We start from the raw sequence: 22,523 nt of genomic DNA, 5'->3' as shown, positions 1-22,523 counted from the left end.
ATAGAAAATCATTTAACAGAATGTATAAAATACTCCAGAATCGTAGACAGGATAATATTTTTATCGGTAAGCTTAGCTGATGGTACTAGTCTTAAGATTGTCTTAGAACAAATGTAATAGTGTCACGTCTCATTATTTGGATACGAGACATTAAATTATAAGTACTGATTTCAGATAAAATAATCTTAGTCTCTAAAAAATATATCGACTCATCGATTAAGACTCATACCTTGTCAGATAATGTATTGAACCGATAGCAATTTAGAGATATTCTAAAACCTATCTCACACTTCAAGAAGGTTTTTTTACTTATGCTATACTGGAAATAGAATATGACATATCATAGAAAAAATTAAATGTTTAACCAATGTGAGAATCCAGCTATAAAGGTTTTTTTCTTGTTTATGGCTTTTATTTATGCCAACTGGGCACAAGGTACTTCGCCAGTGTCGGCTATAAAGGTTAATAAAAAAAAGGATTTTGACGTAAAGTGTGACGTTTTGAAGTATTGACATACTAGACATCTTAATTGATTTCAATATTTTGACATTTGAAATAGCTAATTGTCATCCTTCTTCTGCTCCACTACATGTTCTTCTTACCAGGCACTTAAAACAAAATTACTTTGCGAATACCGTTACTCACCACCGCCGAAGGAATTTGTATGAGGAAGACATTGGTTCACGCTTTGTCACGTGACCATTGTCATACAAACTTGTATGGCTGTAGCAGGTAAAATCAATATTAACACGGCAATTATCATAGACATAACATAATTTTACTAAAAATGTAAGCATTCTGTTTTTATTGTTATAAAGAATAGCAACTAAAATCTCGTTGTTCTGATTCATTTGTGAACTAAAGAACGAAATAGGTATATTTGTTTAAAGATTCTATATTGATTTCTGCGAATTAAATTTTCAAAATAACCTAATGATTTGAAATCGCTGTGGTAATATATTATATCAAAGCATTAAGTGTATATGTGGCTTAGAATTTATATTTTTATTTTGAAGTGGAAAATTTAGTTATTCCTACAGAAAATTCCGTTGATTTCTATTTGTAATACTTGAAAATGTCTGCGATGACATTGTCATGTCTTTTGATTGCCATATAAAGCAAACTAGCATGCACAGCTGTTTCGTTCCAGCGTGCGACTGTCATGCATGACGTCGTAGCTTCAAACAAAAAAAAAATCAAATAACATACGTTTCTTTGTTATCCAGATTATATAATTTTAATTAATGATATTGAATCTTTGACACATCTATAAAACACCTCCAAATATAATAAAATTTTATTTATTTGTTTGTGTTATTTGCTTAAACACGTATTTTATTATGTTTGGACAAGGGTAGGCGTTGCTCTTTCTCCGATGTAACGGGAAGATTGACCAGATTTACCACTGACTGATCCGAAGGCCTCAGTGGCTAAGGACGAGAAATTATGTATATCCTTAGCGGCCAGAACAACTACGTTATCACGTTTCGGGGGTATGACTTCGTCGCAGTGTTATATCGTTAATTTAGCACATAAAAACGTACATATGTACAAGACACTACGCTGGTTAACTGTTTATTAGGGTAAGGTAAAGAAATAACACACAAAACATCAGTGTATAGCGTCTTTTCTTATTCACTAAAATATTATATTTTTAAAATATATACTTGACTAAATATACCTCTACGGCCTATAAAATGCTTCGAAACTAACGACCGTACTAAAACATCTATCTTAAACTAATTCACTTACATCGAACTACCAATTTTATTTACAATTTGATATCGGTATGCGCTTAATTAGTTTGTCGCTTCGTGTGCGCTTGTGCTCGTTCGTTTTAAATTTAGAAAAAATAATTTCGAATCTCGCTGCCCTAATACGTATAATTTTAAATCGAACGTGCATAATTTATCATTATTAATGTACTTATTACAATTAACTATAGATGAGTTAAATTTGGCGAATTAAAAATTACTTTTCTGTGGTATCCGTAAATTAATACAGAATTTAAAGAATTAAGAAATTGCTAGCTAGGAATAAAACGAAGATGACAAGGACAAAATCCTTTTGCAATAACAAATAATGTACGTTCAAAGCAAAAAGCGTAAAATTGATATAATTCGTAAACTAAATATGAATGAGATTCACATATAAAAATCGTGAAAAAATCTATAATATGCTCTTTAGGAAACCTATATAAATGCTAGTCAATTAATAAAATAATATAATTGATAAAATTATTATAATTCTTGATTTATTTTACCTTAAATGTAATAGCAAGGTTTAGAACTAATTTGTAGTCACAATAGTACATACGCATGAACGTATATACGTATACGTACTTTCATGTATACGCGTATACGTACGCGTACGTACGTTTCTGAACCTCGCTGTAATTTTGTCATCACAGCATCTATTTACAAAGCCGATATCCAAATAAAAATTCATAACCTGTACAAAATTATTAGGACTCGCACACTATAATATTATATACATAAACTATTAGTCACTAATGTCCAACGACTTGGTGTTATTGTAATAGTTATCTTTTAAACGCTACATGTATAAAAATTCTATAAATTCATAGATATAGATTTAGTAAGAACAGTGATCAGTGACGCCATTTTAGCTAGCTTTTTAATCTATGGAAACGTATACGTGACTCTGACGTTTAAATGGTATATCGTAATCTACTAAATCGACATCTATGCTCACTTAAATATTCTGCTAATAAATGAAAAACACACATACAATAATTATTGTTTAGGCACAGACGAACATTTCTGGGTGCCAAGCCATCTACCTAATTAGCGAGGGTTTACATTCCTACTTTAGCCAATATAAAATAAATTATCCTCTATATTATGTCTCTCCAAGTATTGTCTACTTCGAAGTCGAGCGCACAGGCATAGCAGGGCTATTCTTTAAAACCGATTTTCAATCACCAACATGAAACTGCCTAAAAATGCCACTTTTGTTTTATGCGTTATAAATTTAAAGGTTGAAATTCGGTGGTACGATATCGAAACGATTTTAAAGTGTGGTAAGCCTGCTGAAAGTATCCCAAGTACCCCAAGTATTGTGTGACAAATTTTACTTAAACATAAGAAAACTGAGGAAATAGTTTTAACTACGATTCAAATGATTTCCTCAATGAAAAAATTCTTGATTTTATTGCAAGTTCAAAATTATTATCTCCTGTATTGAGGGTACTCGTTTTTAACGCTTTGTAAACTACCCACATTTTTTAAACCACAACTACAATTTAAATCTCAAACAAAAGCGAAGTTAAGCTTAAAAAGGTGAAGAAAAACTTAAGCAAACATATATTTATATATTTTCTATATAATATATTGGCTACTAAAGAACATGGTTTTTAAGAAATTGTTTTTTTAATAAAATCAGTAAAGAAGTATTAAAACCAATGTAATACGTTTATTATTTATGGTTTAAATTAGGATTTTCTTCACCTTCAAAATACATTAAAAATAAATATGTAGAAAATAGAATAATTGCAGACATTATCATCCCTCACCTACCATCAGGGGTGATAAACGTTTGGTTCATAATTTGGCAGCTCAAATAGTGACTAGCTTCTGAAATACAAGTAAAGGTTGAGTTTTGATTTTGTCGCAATTCAATAAATAATTTACGGTAACAAAAATCACAGTGCAAGCCTTAAGTATAAATTCGTAACACAACTGGACCAAACGTTATCACCCCTGTTACACACGCTTATAATTTTTTTTAATTTTGACCTAAAATTAGTAGGAAATTTTGGGACCAATTTGATCCAAGAAAGCTGAAGTGACTTGATATTTATCGTTAACTAGGTGTTCCATGAAACCAAAACCACAACATCGACCATTAGAGAGAGACAATCGGAAAATCTCGGAATCGTAGAGCGTGATCTCTGTCGCACACATTACTAAATAGTTCGTGCAAACAACAATGAAGTACTTAGTTCCGAATGGAAATTTTACTAAACCATAAATGTAATAATTGATAGACTTATTTATAAAATCCTGAATTCGTTTAATTTAACAGAAAGAGTTTAGCTATAAAGGAATTACGTAATATAATAAAATATATATATATTTTTTTGTGGAAATAGTAAAATAAATCAGTGGCGCTCTTTAGGTCTGGGCCTCAAATTTTTATATCTGTTTCATTATCATTTGTCAATCTAATAGGCACACCTGCTTTCCTCATCATCCTCACACATGTCGTCGACTTCTTGGGTCTAAGGCAAGCCGGTTTCCTCACGATGTTTTCCTTCACCGTTCGAGCGAATGTTAAATGCGATCATAGACAAAGTCTGTTTGTTAACAACAATATTCTAATAAGTATCTAAAATCACAATATAGTCTTGAGCGCTGTCTTGTTAAACTATGAAGGTTACCGAAAAAATGGTTTGACAGATGTCAGTTTGATTGACGTTCTAGACCATAGTCTATGGTTATATGTAGTCTGTGAACCGATTTTTTTAACATTATATTATTAATTAATAAATTCATTTTTACATGCATTGGTTTCATCGGAACACCCATTAGTTCTAGATTTCTACGCCAGCAGAAATCAAAGCCACCCCGCTTGAACCCGGACCTTTGTCGAAGCACTTTCTAGAAGGTCCCACCACTCACTGTACCGATATTGTCTGTCCTACCACTGGCATCGTGGATTACCTGTAAAGAGAGCGGTCTTACAATGTTTAATTAATTATAATAAATTGTTAAACTAACTAAATAAAAAATTTAACTGTTATTTCAGACAGATTTTGCGTACTGACGTATTTCCAAACTATTAGAACCATATTTAAGGATCCTACTAGAAAAGAGCGTACCGATTTTTAAAAAGTAGGCAAGGCGTTTCGAACCCTCTAGCAACATCACTTAACATCACGTGGGCCTCCTGGCCGTTATATTAAAAAAGAATCCCTAAACCGATTTGTAAAACTCTTTCAGGCATTTCTTAAAAATAAAAAAAATGAAATCAAAGAAAAATATTGTGTATAGGAATCTGTAAATTTTTTGGTAAGATAAAACTCACTGCGAGTCAGACTCGTCATTGATGCTGGACCGCAGCTTCGAGACCGTTCTTCTCGCTGCGGGAGTGCCGTCCTCCTCATCCGACGATATGACAATGCGCTGACGGGGCTTCACACCCGTCGCGCCGCGTGTCATTCGTCTGGCCACTGCCTCCGTGCCTGAAAAAAAATATGACGTCATTTTAAAATTGGCCAAAAAGTTTTTGTTGACATTATAAAAGGGCCTTTAAACGAAATTATTAAAATTTTGTATTCCAAGAAAGAGAAATAAGATTGCAAAATAGTACCGAAGAAGAGAGACAAGTGGAAGAATTTGGAGGAGGCATTCCAAATTTTCCAAAAAAAAAACCTATAACGCGTTGTCATATAACGCGGTACTTCCCCTTTTAACGCGGCGATTTCAAGTTATAATTAGTTTTGGGTACCTTTGCACCCGTTTCACTTGTTATTAAAAAACGAAATAACTCTATTAAATTCGAGTTCCTAGCGTTTGGAATTGTTCTAAAAACGGTTTTAGGATTATACCCCTACAACCCGATTTACTACAACGCGCTTCGGACCTACCGCCTTATATCGATATTGTACTCGAAGGCTAGATCAAAATGTTTAAAATAATTTTAGTTCTAGAAATAAACCGACCATCCTCTTCTGACTTCTTGGCTTTCGCATCCTTCTTGGCCTGCTTCTCTTGTTCCTTCTTGTCCATTTTCGTTTGTTTTATCGCCCTACACTTCTCCAGAGTGGGCTTACCCTCCAGACCGGCCGCTTCCAGTAAATCCTGCATTTTCGCTACTCGCTCCTTGTTCTTTGTACAACCTAAACAATCACGGTTAAAACTTAACTTTTACATTAATTTTCAAAATTAAGAAATCTACTTGAAGTCTAAAATATCATAAATAATAGAGGGTAGGTGAAAACAAACGTAATAAACGCCTTGGAGCGCATTTAGGGTTGCCACGCTTACATTATAATAATTGAACGTTATTTCAGGTAATTGTAAAATCGTCAAACGATTAATCTAAATCAATTGGCCCTAAATCGATGTTAAAATATAGTTTGTAAAGATGCTGAGCAATATAGAGATACTAAAAATACAAACTGCAACTGTACTTTACTTTGATACTATGTACTTTTGTTTCTTGTGTATTTTAATTTAAAAAATGTACACAGAGCACGCTATATTTGTTGTAATATCTAAGTCAATTGTATCTGGTATTTAACATTATTTATTAATAGTTTACAGAACTTAATAACATGTTAGTTATTGTTCCCACGAGAATGTAAGTGCATGCTTCTGTGGGGACAACTGTCGACGTGTGAAAATTACGAGTCGCGAGTCAGTTGTCTCCGGGGCCCGTTGCGCTTAGACGAGTGTTAAGCAATAAATAATAGTCACGTAATTACTCGTTTAATTTAATCCTGACCCATAAGGAGATGACTCAACACTCCTATTTCACCATGCCTCATGCTGATAGAGGATCTTTGACAATCTGAGACAACGGTTTGTTTTTAATTTATTTTATTATTATTTAAGATGTCATGTGGTACATGGTGTAATGGTTGTAGCTCCTTACAAACGTTGTGTAATAAAAAAAACTTGGCGATTAAAAAGAGTTTATTGTCAGTTCTTCTCTTCCGTTCTACGCCCTTGATTTGAGAACTGCCAGTTAATGTAAAAATAGAAGCATTTAATGTATATTTCTTTTTTTTTGACGTTCATAAGTGTACATTGTGTTACCTATATGAATAAATGATTTTGGACTTTGACTTTGAATAACCAGGGCGCGCAAGACACGCGCTAATGAAAATTCTGAATAACTAAAAAACACTCACCCTCAACCAACTTCTTATAGTCGAACCGAATTCCCGCAGCCTTACAGAACTTCTTCATATCCGTGATGCCAGGCTGCCTTAATTCTGGAGGCACCGGGGGCCTCCCACGGCGTCCCGAGCCTGGGGTTCCAGGGACTGCTGGGGTACCGGGAGTCTTGGGCGTTGAATTCCGGGAACCCTTCGGTCGGCCAGGTCCGCGCTTTAGGGGTTGATCCTAATTATTTACGGTTTATGTGTAGTAGATAGTTTATATAGAAACATTTTACTCGCTTACAAGGGCCTAACTGCAATTTTTGGTTAACTGAGATTGTACATGCACAAAATGATATCAGGGGTCAGCGCTGAGAGAGAAAGAAGAAAGACAAAAATAACTCGATAACCATTTTCCTTCTACACGAGCGGTAAAGGCACACCCCTTTACGCCCCGACTTTACCGCTAAAACTAACTTATTAGTGGAGTGTCTTAACTATAGATTAATTAAAAATATTTTTTTTTTTTATAAAATAGGGGGCAAAGGAGCAGGAGGCTCACCTGACACTCTCAATGCCAGAGGGCTCGCGAGTGCGTTGCCGGCCTTTTAAGAATTTGTACGCTCTTATCTTGAAGGACCCTAAGTCGAATTGGTTCGGAAATACTTCAGTAGGCAGCTGGTTCCATACAGCGGTGGTGTGCGGCAAAAATTGCCTTGAAAAACGCTCAGTCGTGGAACGGCGGACGTCGAGGTGATACGGGTGGAATTTTGTATTCTGCCTCGACGTCCGATGATGAAACTCAGCTGCAGGTATTAATCCGAACAACTCCTCTGAACACTCTCCATGGTAAATGTGGTAGAAGATGCAGAGTGACCCCACATCTCTACGCAACGCCAAAGGATCGAGCCGCTCGGAGAGGGATTGGTCATCGACGATTCGAACCGCTCTTCGTTGGATACGGTCAAGTGGAAGGAGCTGGTACTGGGGAGCCCCCGCCCAGAGGTGAGAACAGTATTCCATGTGGGGCCGTAGTCTCGCCTTGCTGAGCACACCAAGCTTTTTGGAGGCTAATTTAGCCTTTTCCTCCAAATTACCGCGAAACTGAACGTCGTTCGATATGTCAACGCCAAGTATTCCGATGCTGGCTGCGGCTTCAAGAAGAGTGTTTTCGAAAAGAGGAGTAGCGACAAAGGGTGTTTTTTTTCGATTTAATTAATTTAAAGACTGTTGAAACATTGCGCAATTCGGGTTTGTACCCTTCTATAACAAACAAATCATATTTGATTAGATATATATCTATATATACGAAATATTGCTATAAACTACAGGTATCTGTAATGTTTTTTTTTAAATAAATTATCATTACGATCAAGTGTTAAGGGAGCGTTCAAGTATTATTTAACGAATAGGGAGGGGGGGTTCCCCCTTGTAAAACGTTACGATGCGGGGCAGGGATTGAATTACGCGTTATTGTTAATATTATTTTCGTTACGTTACACCACAATGGAAAGTTTTAGGTATAAACAGTCAGTGGTCGTCACGAAACGCTTTACTATTGGGTACAGAAAACGTTACGCTGCGTTTCATGGCAGGGGGGGAGGGTCAAGAAACCATACCAAAAACTGCGTGACGTAATACTTGAATGCTTTGATTTAAAATCCCTATAATATTTAAACATACATAAAGTGTCAAATAACACAACATATAGGTATTACACAACTTTATGTACTAAGTCGCAACTTAAGTTATCTTATTAATCAATCGTTATTCATAGAAATAATTTTCAATTATAGTCACATTATCAAAGAATAAATCTGTACAGATATAATCATATTATACAGATATATCATAATCATGACTACTTTTGCATTTTTATCAAAATAAGCCGGAATGGAACCAATCAAAATCTTTAAACGGGATTTTCCATTTTTTTTTCGAATTATGCCCTTATGTTACTGAATGCGATATATTCTAGAAACTTTTATAAACATCGCGAAGCTATTTATGCCTGAGGCCTATTCATATAATTGTGCCCTTCTATGTCCCAGCCTACAAGACTCGTAGAAGGCTATGTTTCATGATTCTCTATGCAAAACACTGTTTTATATCGCGCAGCTCGTACATACAACGGTATAATGCAACAAATATTGGTATATTGCCTTGACATGTTTAGGCTGTCGCGGAATATGGTTAAAATGAGTATTAAGAATATTCATAGCGCTAAACCTGCATCATGAGCACACCCCCCATATACATACCCTCACTTTTACACCTTTACACATCACAGCCAAATAAGATATTATTAACTTATTGAATAATTGAATTGAAAAGTATTTATCGGCGTTGGAAAAAGAATTACCGTCACATTTTACGGTTATGCGTTACAATTTTCCGTTACATTTAAAGAAAACACTTTTATAACGGATGCTAGCTATTTATTATTATAAAAGTATAGCTTCAACATTTAAATTTAATACAGAATTACATTAAATTTACTGTTGAACAAGAGAACAACTGTCTGCCCTTTTTGGACATTTTAATTATACGCAAAGCATATGGCACACTAGGTCACACAATACACAGAAAGGCATAACAACTTTACAACTGCTTTCTGTCGGTAAATATTTGTTTCAGCTGCCCACCTCGAGGAGGAACTACAGCATATCAAACAGGTGCTACACCGAAACAAACTGCGCATCCCCCGGCTGCATCACAGAAACAAAAACAAGACACAAACAGTTCCCCGCCAGCCAGCCTACCTGCCGTATGTAAAGGGAGTTACAGATAGTATAAGTCGGATCCTAAAACGAGCTTCTATTATTACAAATTTCAAGCCGCACAAGAAGATTCAGCAATTCCTAACACCAATCAAAAGTAACACCCCGTTGCAAGATGCAGGTATATACAAACTGGATTGCGACTGTGGCCTGTCACATAGGGCAAACTAAACGCAATATGTCCGGCAGACTCAAAGAACACATTACGGACATAAGACGACACACAAAATCAGCAGAACACACACTAGATAGGCCTAATCATTACATGCTTTGACCAACCGAAAAGTACTTGCGAAAGAAAAAAGATTCTTCCCAAGACTGGTACGCAAAAAAATACCCCAATTTCAATAGAGAAGACGGCCTAAAATTATCAAACACCTGGGATCCAATAACATCTAAACTAACATCCAAATTAAAATTTCAAGACAATCCGCGAAAATAGAGAACACCGCGGGCAATAAATACAGATAACACAATTTTCTCTACAGCTGTGATACTTTTGACATTCAAAACCTTTTGTCTTTAGTCACCGTGACGTGACGTTGTAAAGTGCGCGAAATGTCGTAAAATTTTAAATTATGTAAAATATTTATAAGTTTGTAATAATACATAGCTTCAATCCGTTAAAAAAGTGTTTTCTTTAAATCTTTTTACTGTCCCTACCACGGTTTATTCTCCAGAGGAGGGATAGCATGTAGTTTAAGAATGATAGTAATAATTCTATTAGAATTAATGAAATTCTGTAATAATCTTAGTAGTAATAAGGTAAAATATAAAAATTGTATGCATATCTATTATAATAAAAGCCTTTTGTTAAACTTTATCTAATTTAACTTTATTTAACCAATTTCTGTTAAGCAGCATATAGTAGATGATTTTTCGAAAAATAAGCTCATAAAGAAGCTCACTTCTTACGTGTGTACACAAGAACACGCACACATTTTTTTAAACGTTTTTCCCTTTTTTATGTATTCCATATTTGGCTCTATTTTTAGTGTCGTTGTTTGTTTTTATAAATAGTAAGCTAACAAATAATGTTAGCTTACGAAATAAATAAATATAGTAACATTCTTTTGTCTCTATCTGTCAAATCTTTTTTATGCTATGATGAAAAGAGACATCGGTAGTCAGAACAATAAGATTTCTTTTGTGAATAAGGAGAAATGTATTTTCTACTAACAGCTTTATGAATGAACACAACACAATATTTAACTTATATAGCTTTATAGTACGTGTATAAGATCTTTAATTAAAAAAAATCATATACTTATTTCAACTTCGTAACATTAAAACAAAATGAAAACAACGTAAAAATCTGTTCATTTGTCACGCTCCATCTTAAAACAACTTCCAATTTCATTTTCTACATATTTTTATCACACGGCAAGTGTGTTACCATGCAATAATGTGGTGGCGCGTTGAAAGGAAAGAAGATACAAATTTGGCTTTAATGTTTACAGAACTTTATTTATCATTACAAAAATGTATACTATGTACATGAGAAACTTAATATGTATATACGAGCGAGATACACGTCCCAATTTTAGTCTAATAGATTAGATTCACTCTGACATGTATTTTTAATGCCATTTTGAATTTGTTAAACGCGCTAATATTTCGAATTTTAGACGGTAATTGATTTAAAAATTGCACAGCCTCATACTTAATAGACTTCTTTAAATAATTTGTACGCGGCTTCGGCAAGATAAGCAAACTCGCTGGATGAGTAATGCGTGTAGTTGTGATTTTGTTTTTTTTTAAGATTAAGATACAGGTACTATAAACATATAGTTGTTTAATCGTCATTATTTTGGTTTCTTGGTAGATTTTATTAGTCTGTGTTAAAAGATTACATCTATAAAGTGCTTTTATAAATTTATTTTGTAGTGTTTGTAAGTTAGAAGCTTTGTTTTTGCATGCTGTACCCGATATTTCAATTAGATATATGAAATGTGGCTTGACTAAACAATTATAAATTAAACTAGTAGACCCGGCCAACGTCGTTTTTCCATGTATATTATAGGAAATAACTATTTACTATAATTAAAAATAGGGGTTGTGTGTATTTTTGTATGATGTATCGTAAAAAAATAAAAACAAAAAAAATGTCTAAAAAATAAAACATACAAACATTTATAAGAATCGGTCGAGCCGTTTCGGAGGAGTATGGGAACGAACATTGTGACACGAGAATTTTATATATATAGAGATGACGTACAGATTGCGGAATATATTTTGATATTGACCAAAATCTGCCGATAAGTGATTTTGATTTGGTAATTCAGTGATATATGAAAGGAGCAGTGTTGGCCTAGTGGCTTCAGCGTGCGATTCTCACCCCTGGGGTCGTAAATTCGACCCCGGCTGTGCACCAATGGACTGTCTTTCTATGTGCGCATTTGACATTAGCTGGAACGGTGAAGGAAAACATTGTGAGGAAACCGGCTTGCCTTAGACCCAAAAAGTCGACGGCGTGCGTCAGGCACAGAAGGCTGATCACCTACTTGCCTATTCGATTAACAAATGATCATGAAACAGATACAGAAATCTGAGGCCCAGACCTAAAAAGGTTGTAGCGTCATTGATTTTTTATTTTATATGAAAGTTCCACTTAAAATATGCATCTATTCTAAGACCCAGATATTTCTCAAATGTTTGTTTTTTCGACATCTTTGAACTTTAAGCGGTTGAAAGGAATGATTTTATTTTTTGCCCTGAATATTACATAAGATGTTTTTGAGATATAAATGGTAAGCAGATTTTGTTGAAATCAAGAAGATAGAACATTTAGATCTGATTGAGCTTGAGAAACTAGATATTTAAACCAAAGTAAAATAAACAGGTGTCATCAGCGTAGAGAGTGATTCGACCATGTAAACCGAGCTCGTTAATGTTGGCAATATAGATTAAAAATAACAATGAACCTAATATAGAACCTAACCTAACCTAACCTAACCTGATCACAAACGCCACTTTATAACAATTTAAAAAAAAACCCTAACCTAATGTAAATCTGTAGGAACTGAGACATCATTTATTTTACGCATGTAACATTATCAGTTTTTTAAGGGGTCCAAATATAGGCGCCTCCTTAATATTACTTGGGGTACTATATACAAGTCGTTAAGAACGATGTATTTATTATTTATTTACAAAAAAAAAACAGAATTACTTAAAAGCATTAGAGGAGCGTAACATATAATTATAAGGACCTGAGAATCTAAATTTATTATTACGATAAGATGGAGTTTTCATGTATATTCAATACCTATGTCAAGGATTATCAGGAAATCTTCAAATCGAGTCAATAGATGTTGTTTCCAAGAGAATGTATGTGCGTGCTCCTATTTCACCATGCCTCCTGCTGTCATGTGGAACATGGTGTTATGGTTGCAGCTCCTTACAAACGTTTAGTAAAACAAAAAACTTGGCGATTAAAAGCGCAGCGGAGAGTTTATTGCCAGTTCTTCTCTTCCGTTCTACGCCCTCGATTTGAGAACTGGCAGGAAAATTAGCAGCATTTAACATGTATTTTATTGACGTTCATAAGTGTATATTGCGTTACGTAAATGAATAAATGATTTTGAATTTGAATTTATTTGACCCGATTTGTTTAGTCATTATTTAATTGTTTAATAATTTAGAATCATAAACGAATATTGTTACGACTAATCAGAGTAGATTGTAGTAGTGAGATCGGTGCTCGTTATAATTTAAGCTAGTGTTATTTGTAATGTTAAAAGGAATCAATCTTCATTGAATATTGTACGATTATTCTCTCTTGCACTTTACGCACATGACGTCCACTAAACTCATGACGATGTCCATATCGATGACGACATTACTCCGACATATATTATAAACAATATATATAAATTAAATATATACCGTATAAAATTCTTAGGAACAAAATAATATTAATTCAGAGAGATATTATTTGAGGCTAATATAAATTTTCTAAACCGCGTCGTAGTGATGAAAATGATTGATTTCTATACAGGTATATTTAGAGAGCAATAATATACTTAATCAAAACATAGTTATCGAAGAAAAACGGCACAAATATAAGTCTTTTCTTAAATTCCATCCGTTGGAGATGGAGTTGGAGACCCTTGGACCGTGGAGTCCAAGTGTACAGGCGCTAATTGAAGTTGGCGCCGGGAGATAGAACTGGTGACCCCAGAGCTGGTGGTATCGCAATACAGCGAGTAAATGTAGCCAGCATTAGAGGAAAGTGTACCACAGGGACCAAACTTTTTCAATTTGTTATAATTTTTATTGTTAAGAATACATATTATGAAAAATAATTACCTCATCACTTTCCTCGGAGCCACTTCCTGATGACCCTGACGACTCATCATCAGACGATGAATCCACTGTCGTCACCTACATATTGTTTAAACATCAAATATGCAGGAATTGTAATTTATATTGAAATCTCTAATTTATTCTTCTTCAGCGTTCGACTCTCAACCCTGAGGTTCAATCCCGGCTGTGCACCAATGGACTTTCTTTCTATGTGCGCTTTTAACATTCGCTCGAACGGTGAAGGAAAACATCGCGAGGAAACCGTCTTGCCTTAGATCCGAAAAGTCGGCGTGTGTCAGGCACCGAAGGCTGATCACCTACTTGACTATTGGATTAACAAATGATCATGAAACAGATATAGAAATCTGAGGCCCAGAACTAAAAGCTTGTACAGGTACAGCTTTTTTTTAATTATAGGAAGATATAATGGATTAACGTTTCCGTTATTTTTTTAAAATTTCTGTTTAATATTAAATGTCGAAATGTTTCTGTATAAATAAATATACAAAATACATTTTATAAGTAAGTTAATTAACTTAATTCTCTTCTTCTCTTAATTCTCCAGACCTCATCATTTTCTCTATCTCCACTGTATTTTTAATCCCATCAGACCAGTAGCACCTATTTCTTTTGAAACATAATTTTGGCCCGTAACTTAAAAATAGAGAGAACACCCCCAAGAAACTGGTGGCGAGGATGAGAGACAAGTAAAGGATTTGGAGGAGGCCTTCACTCCTTCGGACTATTTTTGACTTACCTCACCAGTGACGACCCCGCGTAACTTGGCAGCAGCCAACTTAGCAGCGGCTGCCTTCTGGGCGGCGATGTGGGCCGCTTGGCTGGCCAGCCTCTCCCTTTCGGCATTCGCGTCGTAGTAATTGTACAGGACCGACAGGGGCACTGGCACATCACCGAAGTACACCTCGTTCGGAATGTGGGAGGAGTCCAGGCAATCGTCACTCCATCGCCTGGAAATTATATTTCAGCCTTTCAATCGCGATTGCTTAATATATTATAGGTAACAAAAGTTTAAAACCGTTCAGTAGGTCAAGTTAGTTTTTGAAGTTATACTTCTTTGGCGCGTTAGGAAAAATTTATATAATTTTCACGACGTGATCGCACACCGTCACAAAAAACCGACACTCGCACACCGTCACAAAAAACCGACACCCTGAAGTTAAAATAGTCAACATTTTGAAATAAAAGAAGTCAAGTTCTTTAATTATGTAGAAAATTTTGTGATATTTAAATAAACTTTATTTAACGAGATAATGCGTTATAACAAAACTGCCAATGTATTGAATACCTTTTTTCTATTGTTCGTGTCGTTTTTATCTTGTTACGCCAAAGAATTACAACTTCTAATTGTTAAAGTTGTTCTTCTTCTGTATTTATATACACACACACGTTTTGTTGTTAATCCAGCGACGCAACAGGGGTAGTAGACCCCTAATTGTACGTTAGTTATTTTAGCTCATTTTTAAACGCTTAAAGTTGACACCCACCTCCAAACAAAGTATTTCCATATATTTGAAAATATATACAAACGCCACCATACATAACTAATTAATTTAAAAAATATATATTAATTTAATAATATATATAAATAAAAAATATATACTATAATTTACGTGTAGGTGTGTGTAAATTTTGTGACGTCATAATATCTTGCATCCTTAAAGCATATTATTTTAGGATATCCAAAAATAATGATTGAACCTCACCTTCTGAACTGTATCCCCGAGAAGTCCTTCCTAAACGGTCTGACATTGTACTGGTAGGGGACAGCCCGAGGCCTACCCACGGGCGCGGGCGTCCTCGCCCCGGGGATACCTGGAGGCCTAACAGCGGGGAGAGCGGTCGCAGCCCCGGGGGATCCTTTAGTGGGCGTCCCGGGGGGCTTCGGTTTGTTCGTCGAGCCTTTGGGACGACCGCGTTTCTTTGGCTATCGATATAAATTTTTAATTTAATTATATATATCATTGGAAAAATATTTTCTATTGTCTGTGTTGTGTTATCAGATCGTGACGTCATTAAATTGTTTGTAATAATTTTTAAACAAAACTTCACGGCACAAGTCGATACTGACTTGGTCCGTTACTGTAAAATATTTTTTACAATTGGTCAATTAGTTGTCGTCCTATTGTGTATAATGGGAATCGAACCCGTGAGAATAGTGGCTAATTGTAAAATTATCAAAAATAACTTATTACAACAATTACAATTTTTATTGACCAACTACAAAACGGTAATATAGTTTTATCAGAGTTTCAGAAACGATCCTCAACGCGAACTCACGCATGTCAAAATCCAACGCATTTTTGACGTACAGGAGTCTAAAGTCTCGTTTCTAAATCATATCCTATCTTTACTCCACAATTTATTTTATCAAAATCCCAGTTGCCCCGAGAACTTCGTCTAGCCTTAATATGTTACTTAGAACTAGCTTTTTATTTATTTTATTAACACTTCGTTGTATTACAATATAGAAATTGAACATAATTAAATCAAAAGGAGGACAAGGCGGCCTTATCGCTTTCGAGTGATCTCTTCCAGGAAACCACTGTGTGTAAAAAAAATGTATTAAATTATATAAGGTAGGCAAGAAGTGCAAAAATACATATAACATATAGTTATAAAGAAGAAACTAATCAGGAACAAAAAATTAACTAAACTGATAATGGATACATGAAAAACAAAAAGTAAAAAGTGCACGTGAATCACGATAATCCAATTCAAGATCAGTCTCACTTAGTATGAAAGCTAGGGATACGATGTGGACTGGTAATGTTTGTATAGAAGAGATTTAAAGGGAGATGGAGAAGGAGCTAAGCGAATATGGACGGGAAGTGAAGTCCATAGCCTAACTGCAGAGACCTTAAAGGAATCGCCAAGAAAGGATGCAATTTTAAGAGCAATATATGGAACATTTTGCTATGCTACCGGAAAAACTTAGTCCAGTCTGGTCTATAGGATTTTCCGTCCAATTTTTCCTGTTTCTACAGAAGATCTATAATCTTTCTAAAGTTCAAGAAAATATTCAAAACTTGCTGGATTGGTCCAGCCATCTTCGAGTTTTGCGTTTAACATATGTATTATTTTTTTTCTATTTACATTAAGTATATAATCCACTGTTATAATCCATACTTCTACTAAAGACTTTTTAATTCTGATACCGCCTTTTCAGTTCCATAAAGAGAAGGGAATTTTGTATACCTCTAATCCAGGTGTTATTTTTCCAGGAGTAGCACCCCCCCGGGACAAATCTGGACTACTAAACGGTTTTCTTTCTTCATCCCTAAAATAAAAAAAAATAACATGTTAAGAACACTTTCCTATTCATTTGGAGAAAATCAATCTCCGTATTACACATATTGTCTTCAGAGAGTGTGGATATCTCAAAAACTACTCAACCGATTTTGATGACACATGGACTGATACATGTGTTGTGTTTGATGTAACTCTTGCTTTCCGACAAATTTGTGGTCAAACATACACTTATGAAATTCCACACTTGCTTGGATATGTTTAGTTTATTATACTTAAATATTATTAAATTCTAATAATATCACATACAGATCTAAATAACCGCATTTATTTAAATTGACGAGCGTCAGGCACGGACTAACTGCACCGTGTCTGACATATTACAGCGCGTTAAAGTAAAAATTACAAATGATTCAATATCTATTTAATTACACTTATTATATATATATTTATATATTACAGATATACATACATTGTCCTTACAGACTATGCCAATACGATAATGTCGAGAAACATTAAACAATTAAAATATAATAAAATACATATTTAATCATTTCAACTAAAGTCGTCTGTCTCTTTCTATCATAATGTAAACACTATTTGGCAGAAAGAGACGAACACTTTTATAGAGCAATGTTTACAAGTTAAGAGTACTTACAATTTCTTGATAGGAGTTGCAGGATCAATTGGCCTCACCTCTCCTGATATGACACCAACTTCTAAAATCAAGAAGAAAAAGATTTTCAAAAGTGAAAAATCTCTCGAAATTGAGAAATAGGAATGCTTTACTGCTTTAAACAATAACCAATATAGTATTTATTTATTAAAGTTCACAATATTTTACAAGCTTTCTTTTATAAATATACAGTGTAAACTTTATGTAACGTCCCAGGATTTAACGACGAACTCCCAAATGCGTCGAAATCAATTGGCATTGGTTGGTTTAGCTTGTCTTTCATACAAACATACACTCCACATAGCATTACCCCACTCGCAATAACGACAACAATTGAGTAATGAAGTACTTTTTAAGTTGCTAAAATTAGTAAAAATTGCGCCTAGTCCGCAATAGACTGGACTGTCAGCATCATGCATATGAACTTTTTAAGAAATTCGTTATTTTGTTTACGAGTTGGGATTGCTTGCACGTGTACTGTTGTTGACCATGACTAATAAGTAGGAGTCATTGATTATCTATACGTTTTTCTTCTCTCCATTGTACGACTCGACAGTCCCTTCAGTGTCGTTATATAGAGGTTACACTGTATATGTCAATTTTGGTAAACAAATGTTACAAAAAATTCATGCAAATATAGATTTTACTAATAACTCCTAACTTATTTTTAAACAAAACATTAGTAGCAAAATATATTATTGTTATGGTATTCATAAAAACAACTCTAACCTTTTTTTTAATAAGATAGCTTGTAACATACTGTTGATTATGTATAATGTAGTAAAATTAAGAAAATAATTTAAAGTACTGTTGTATCTCTATCAAATAGAGTATACAATGTCATGAGACTTCGGTATTTAAAACGGTGGAATTATACAATAAATTAAATTTTAACAAATGTATTACATCTCTCAACGCAACTCCATTTACTTAATACAAAATATATTTACCTGGTGGCTTTTCACATTCTACTCGTGGTAGGCCGTCATCTAAAATATAAGTATAGTACTTATTATCTCATAATACATAATAACTTATATATAGTGTTAAATAAATTCCGTTTTTTAACCCCAAGTTATTTATTTATTATGAATTGTTATCATTTTTGGCGCATTTACTAGCATTTTCTATGTGTATTGTTAGTGTGCTGTATAAACAAATGTACCCTAATCCAAATCATGCATACTGGCTTTTGACACTTGCCACATACGAGATGTTCCATATTATATGTAAGACAAATATGTGAAGCTAATCTTGGAATACAATCAGACATCATCTACATACTATTGTACCTTCTTCACATTCTTGTAAATAAAGAATTATTATTATATGTAGACTCAGGTAAGGGTAGGCCCAAAAGAACACTCGGGATGTTTAAACACCTAAATTCTTCAGTCTATACCCTATACCCCAATACAATAATTATGAACCCCAACTGTACTGTGGAGTTATACATATATGTGTATAACTACCGATACAATTCCTATTATATATAGAAAAAGTCAGCAAATTTCTTTAAAATTTTAAGTTTTGTAACAAATAATGTTTATGTGAAATAATTTTATAGAAACCATCAATTCCAACTCAGTTAACTGTGATATAATTATTTAATTATGGAAAAAAAACTTTCAGAAATTTCATTAAAACCTTTTTAAATATATTTTTTACCTTTGACCTGTTGATCTGGTTTGGAGACTTCCAGGGGCTTCATGGAGGCTTCTGAAAATATATTCATTCAATAAGTTCTAAAATGTATAAAGATAAATTATGTTCCAAATGAGGTTTTAATTGTATTTTAATTACTCATATTTCGTTTATCGATAACTAAACCACATATTCCCTGAACTGAAACTTAGTGGTTATTTTAGACGTATTCATTTGAAAATAAAATTATTTTAGGGGAACCAACCTCTTGATTTGTCGTCAACTCGCATATCATCTGGTTTAAAGATATCTGTTTTTATCTTTATTTTTGGTTGCTCTAAGTCACCCGGTTGCTGAAAAATACATATATTATGTAATATTGAGCAGTTACCCTTAGTGATTGATAAAATCTTAATTAATCCATCAAAAATATTTCCTTCTATATCTGATTCTTTTCATACAGTAAGTGAAATTATGTCAAAAGACCAGGATGTTTTAAAGATGTCTCTATTATAGAAGGTATATCACAAAAACAAATATGATAATGACACCACTGGATGCATGATATATGTACTTAGCCATTTTAAATTTTAAAAAGACTGCAATGTTGTTATTGAATAAAGCACCTGAATATGAATATGCTTCAACAGGATGCAGCATATCCAATTACTTTCAATTACAAAAACTTTAAAACATATTAATTTCTATAGATGCCTAGCTTAAATCTCAAAATATGTTTTAGGTGACCATGACTCATATATGGTATATAATATGTGTATTGTACATTACACTCTTATAATAGTTAGCAAATATGACCATTTTGATATTTTCTGTGTCCATAGGCCGCAGTATTATTTAGCATCAGATGACGCTCCTACCTATTCTAAAAAAAAAGCATTCACAGCAATTTTTTGCTTAATCATTATTTCTTATCTTATAAAGATTTTGATGAAAACATTTAAATACTTACAATCATCTCTGCCTCGGGATGTGGTCTTTTCTGAGAGTCAGATGGCTCTAACTTAATTTCTGGTTTCAATTGTTTAATATCAAGGGGTTTCTGGGCATCAAGGGGAGGTAACAAGTGTGGCTGTGGGGGCCAGGCAGATTTGTGGATGCCCACATCCGGGGCATAGCCTTGCACTGCGGGTTTAAACAACATACCTAATAATTATTATTGAGTTATTCCTCAGTACAATTGTTATTATGTAGGAGTCAAAAATGCTATTAAGTTAAAATTGGGGAATTAAATATAAACAATTCTAAACAACAGTAAAATCAAATGTTTCAATAGTTTGTCTATCAGACTATTACTCAACTAACTCATTAAAATTAACAGTACAGTTGCTGATTCAATAACTACAATAATATTATCAACAGAATGCAACTCACCCATGTGCGACTGTGCCATGTGAAGTTGTGCTTGCTGCTGGGGAAAACTTTGATGATGTGCATAGTTCTGATGTGCTGGTGGGGCATATGATAAATTTTGAGGAGCATATCCCCCTGGGGGCGGAGGTCCATAAGCTGCAAATGCATCCGGTGGCGGATAGTGGGTATTATATGCACCGGCGTACGGCTGGTAAGGTATTTGATGGCCATTATCTAGAAATCATAACAAAAGGTATTTAAGGTCTATTTACATATTTCCCGCGCAAAAATCTTATTTACCAGACTTACCTAGATAATTTAGCGGGAGCCCGTTTCCTTGGACAACACCGTGGCCTGGCTCACCCTCCATTCTGAGCCGTTTCTGATTCATCGCTCTTTCAGCTTCATAATTCATCTTTGTCACTAGAAACAAAAGCCGTGTAAAGATCAATCACTTATAAACACATTATGGCACTCTCTTTTATTTCATTATTACGAACTACACGTTTATTTTGTAGTATCCACGATAACTATGACAGACGCCAACCGGACGCTATCACAAAACACAGGACACAGGTTATGCGCTCCGCAAAAGCAAACATAGCGTACCTTTGTTAGGCACTGATTGTTATTGATTTTAGTTAATACAGGCACTCGGAATCTTGTTCACCATATATTTGTACATAATCGAGCACAATATAAGTCAAAATAACAGTTGCATAGAAAATATGCACAAAATTCACATTAATGACAGAGAAATTAGAAAAAAACACAAATGAAGCGGAGTTGGTGTATTTTTTTTCTCCATCCTTTGATTTTTTATTTTTTTGCTACATGGTAATACCATGACAGATGTCAAGTTAAAATTAAGATACTCTGTATTTAGCTCGGCATACTTCATAAAGCAACGTCTTTGCAAGAAATTAGCAACATTGTTTTCATATCATAAATTACTTGTAGATTTACGAAAAAGTTATAGTTTCTGAAAAATTAAAGAAAGAAAAATTAATAAGATGATCCCATACATTATTACAAATATTGATTGATTACAAATACAGCATATAAATATATGTAATAGTGTAATTCCTAATTTGAACGTTACTTCAATTATTTAATTCGTGTAGTTAATTTTATCTAGACTTAGGTTAGGTTAGGTTATCTTTCTTAGTCTAGTTAGAGAGTTAGACATTATTATTAGATATCTGTGGCATAAAAACTATATGAAATTGACTTGTGTATGAGGCTTTTACGTCGTAACTCATACATTCACATATGAGTCACAGTCATGTGTATGCTTTTTCATTCGCTGTTTTTTACATTATTTATTAGATTTTATTAAATTAGGATGCTTGTCACATTACATTGTTTAGTGGTATCGAACCTACGACCTCAGAGATGAGAGTCGCACGCTGTAGCCACTAGGCCAACACTGCTCCTATTATGGTATTAAAATTAAGCCTTTTTAATACCATAAAAGTATGTGTTCGTATAGTTTTGTAAAATCACTTAAAATTGACAGCTATATTACGTGTACGAATCAAGTTATTACATCTATAGGGAATAATCAATACACTTAGAAGGTGAATATTTTATTTGGAATGTGACAATTTTCTGATTATTTTACTAA

At 34.1% G+C, this 22,523-nt stretch overlaps 1 protein-coding gene across 4 annotated transcripts; it reads right to left on the bottom strand.

The window, feature by feature from the left end:
* Positions 1-1,611: 1,611 nt before the first annotated feature.
* On the bottom strand, positions 1,612-21,693 carry LOC123709654 (HIRA-interacting protein 3-like). 4 transcript variants are annotated; one of them, XM_045661124.1, is made up of 16 exons: positions 21,506-21,693; positions 21,206-21,319; positions 20,918-21,130; positions 20,496-20,689; positions 19,791-19,878; positions 19,550-19,600; positions 18,832-18,870; positions 17,864-17,924; positions 17,155-17,236; positions 15,663-15,883; positions 14,696-14,906; positions 13,942-14,016; positions 6,881-7,094; positions 5,687-5,863; positions 5,050-5,206; positions 1,612-4,685 (listed from the first exon to the last, which is right to left on the bottom strand). In XM_045661124.1, exons 2-16 carry the CDS (start codon positions 21,309-21,311, stop codon positions 4,682-4,684), a joined length of 1,893 nt encoding a protein of 630 aa, XP_045517080.1. In that variant the 5' UTR covers positions 21,312-21,319; positions 21,506-21,693; the 3' UTR covers positions 1,612-4,681. The 4 variants fall into 4 exon arrangements, with proteins under 4 accessions (XP_045517080.1, XP_045517082.1, XP_045517083.1 ...); XM_045661126.1 differs by having other exon boundaries at positions 6,881-7,079; XM_045661127.1 differs by having other exon boundaries at positions 20,496-20,668.
* Between the last annotated feature and the right edge of the window lie 830 nt (positions 21,694-22,523).

This window comes from Pieris brassicae, chromosome 5, assembly GCF_905147105.1.
Source record: "Pieris brassicae chromosome 5, ilPieBrab1.1, whole genome shotgun sequence".
Lineage (NCBI taxonomy): Eukaryota > Metazoa > Arthropoda > Insecta > Lepidoptera > Pieridae > Pieris > Pieris brassicae.
The sequence above is the reverse complement of the archived record's forward strand: the minus strand, read 5'-3'. Positions and strand labels throughout refer to the sequence as shown.

What these genes read in the sequence shown, in the direction of transcription:
- LOC123709654 (XM_045661124.1), bottom strand. Translation starts at nt 21,311, where the DNA reads ATGAATTATGAAGCTGAAAGAGCGATGAATCAGAAACGGCTCAGAATG. An exon ending in GCTCCCGCTAAATTATCTAG is followed by an intron (nt 21,131 to 21,205) that starts GTAAGTCTGGTA and finishes TATGATTTCTAG; the next exon opens with ATAATGGCCATCAAATACCT. An exon ending in ACCAGATCAACAGGTCAAAG is followed by an intron (nt 18,871 to 19,549) that starts GTAAAAAATATA and finishes CTTATATTTTAG; the next exon opens with ATGACGGCCTACCACGAGTA.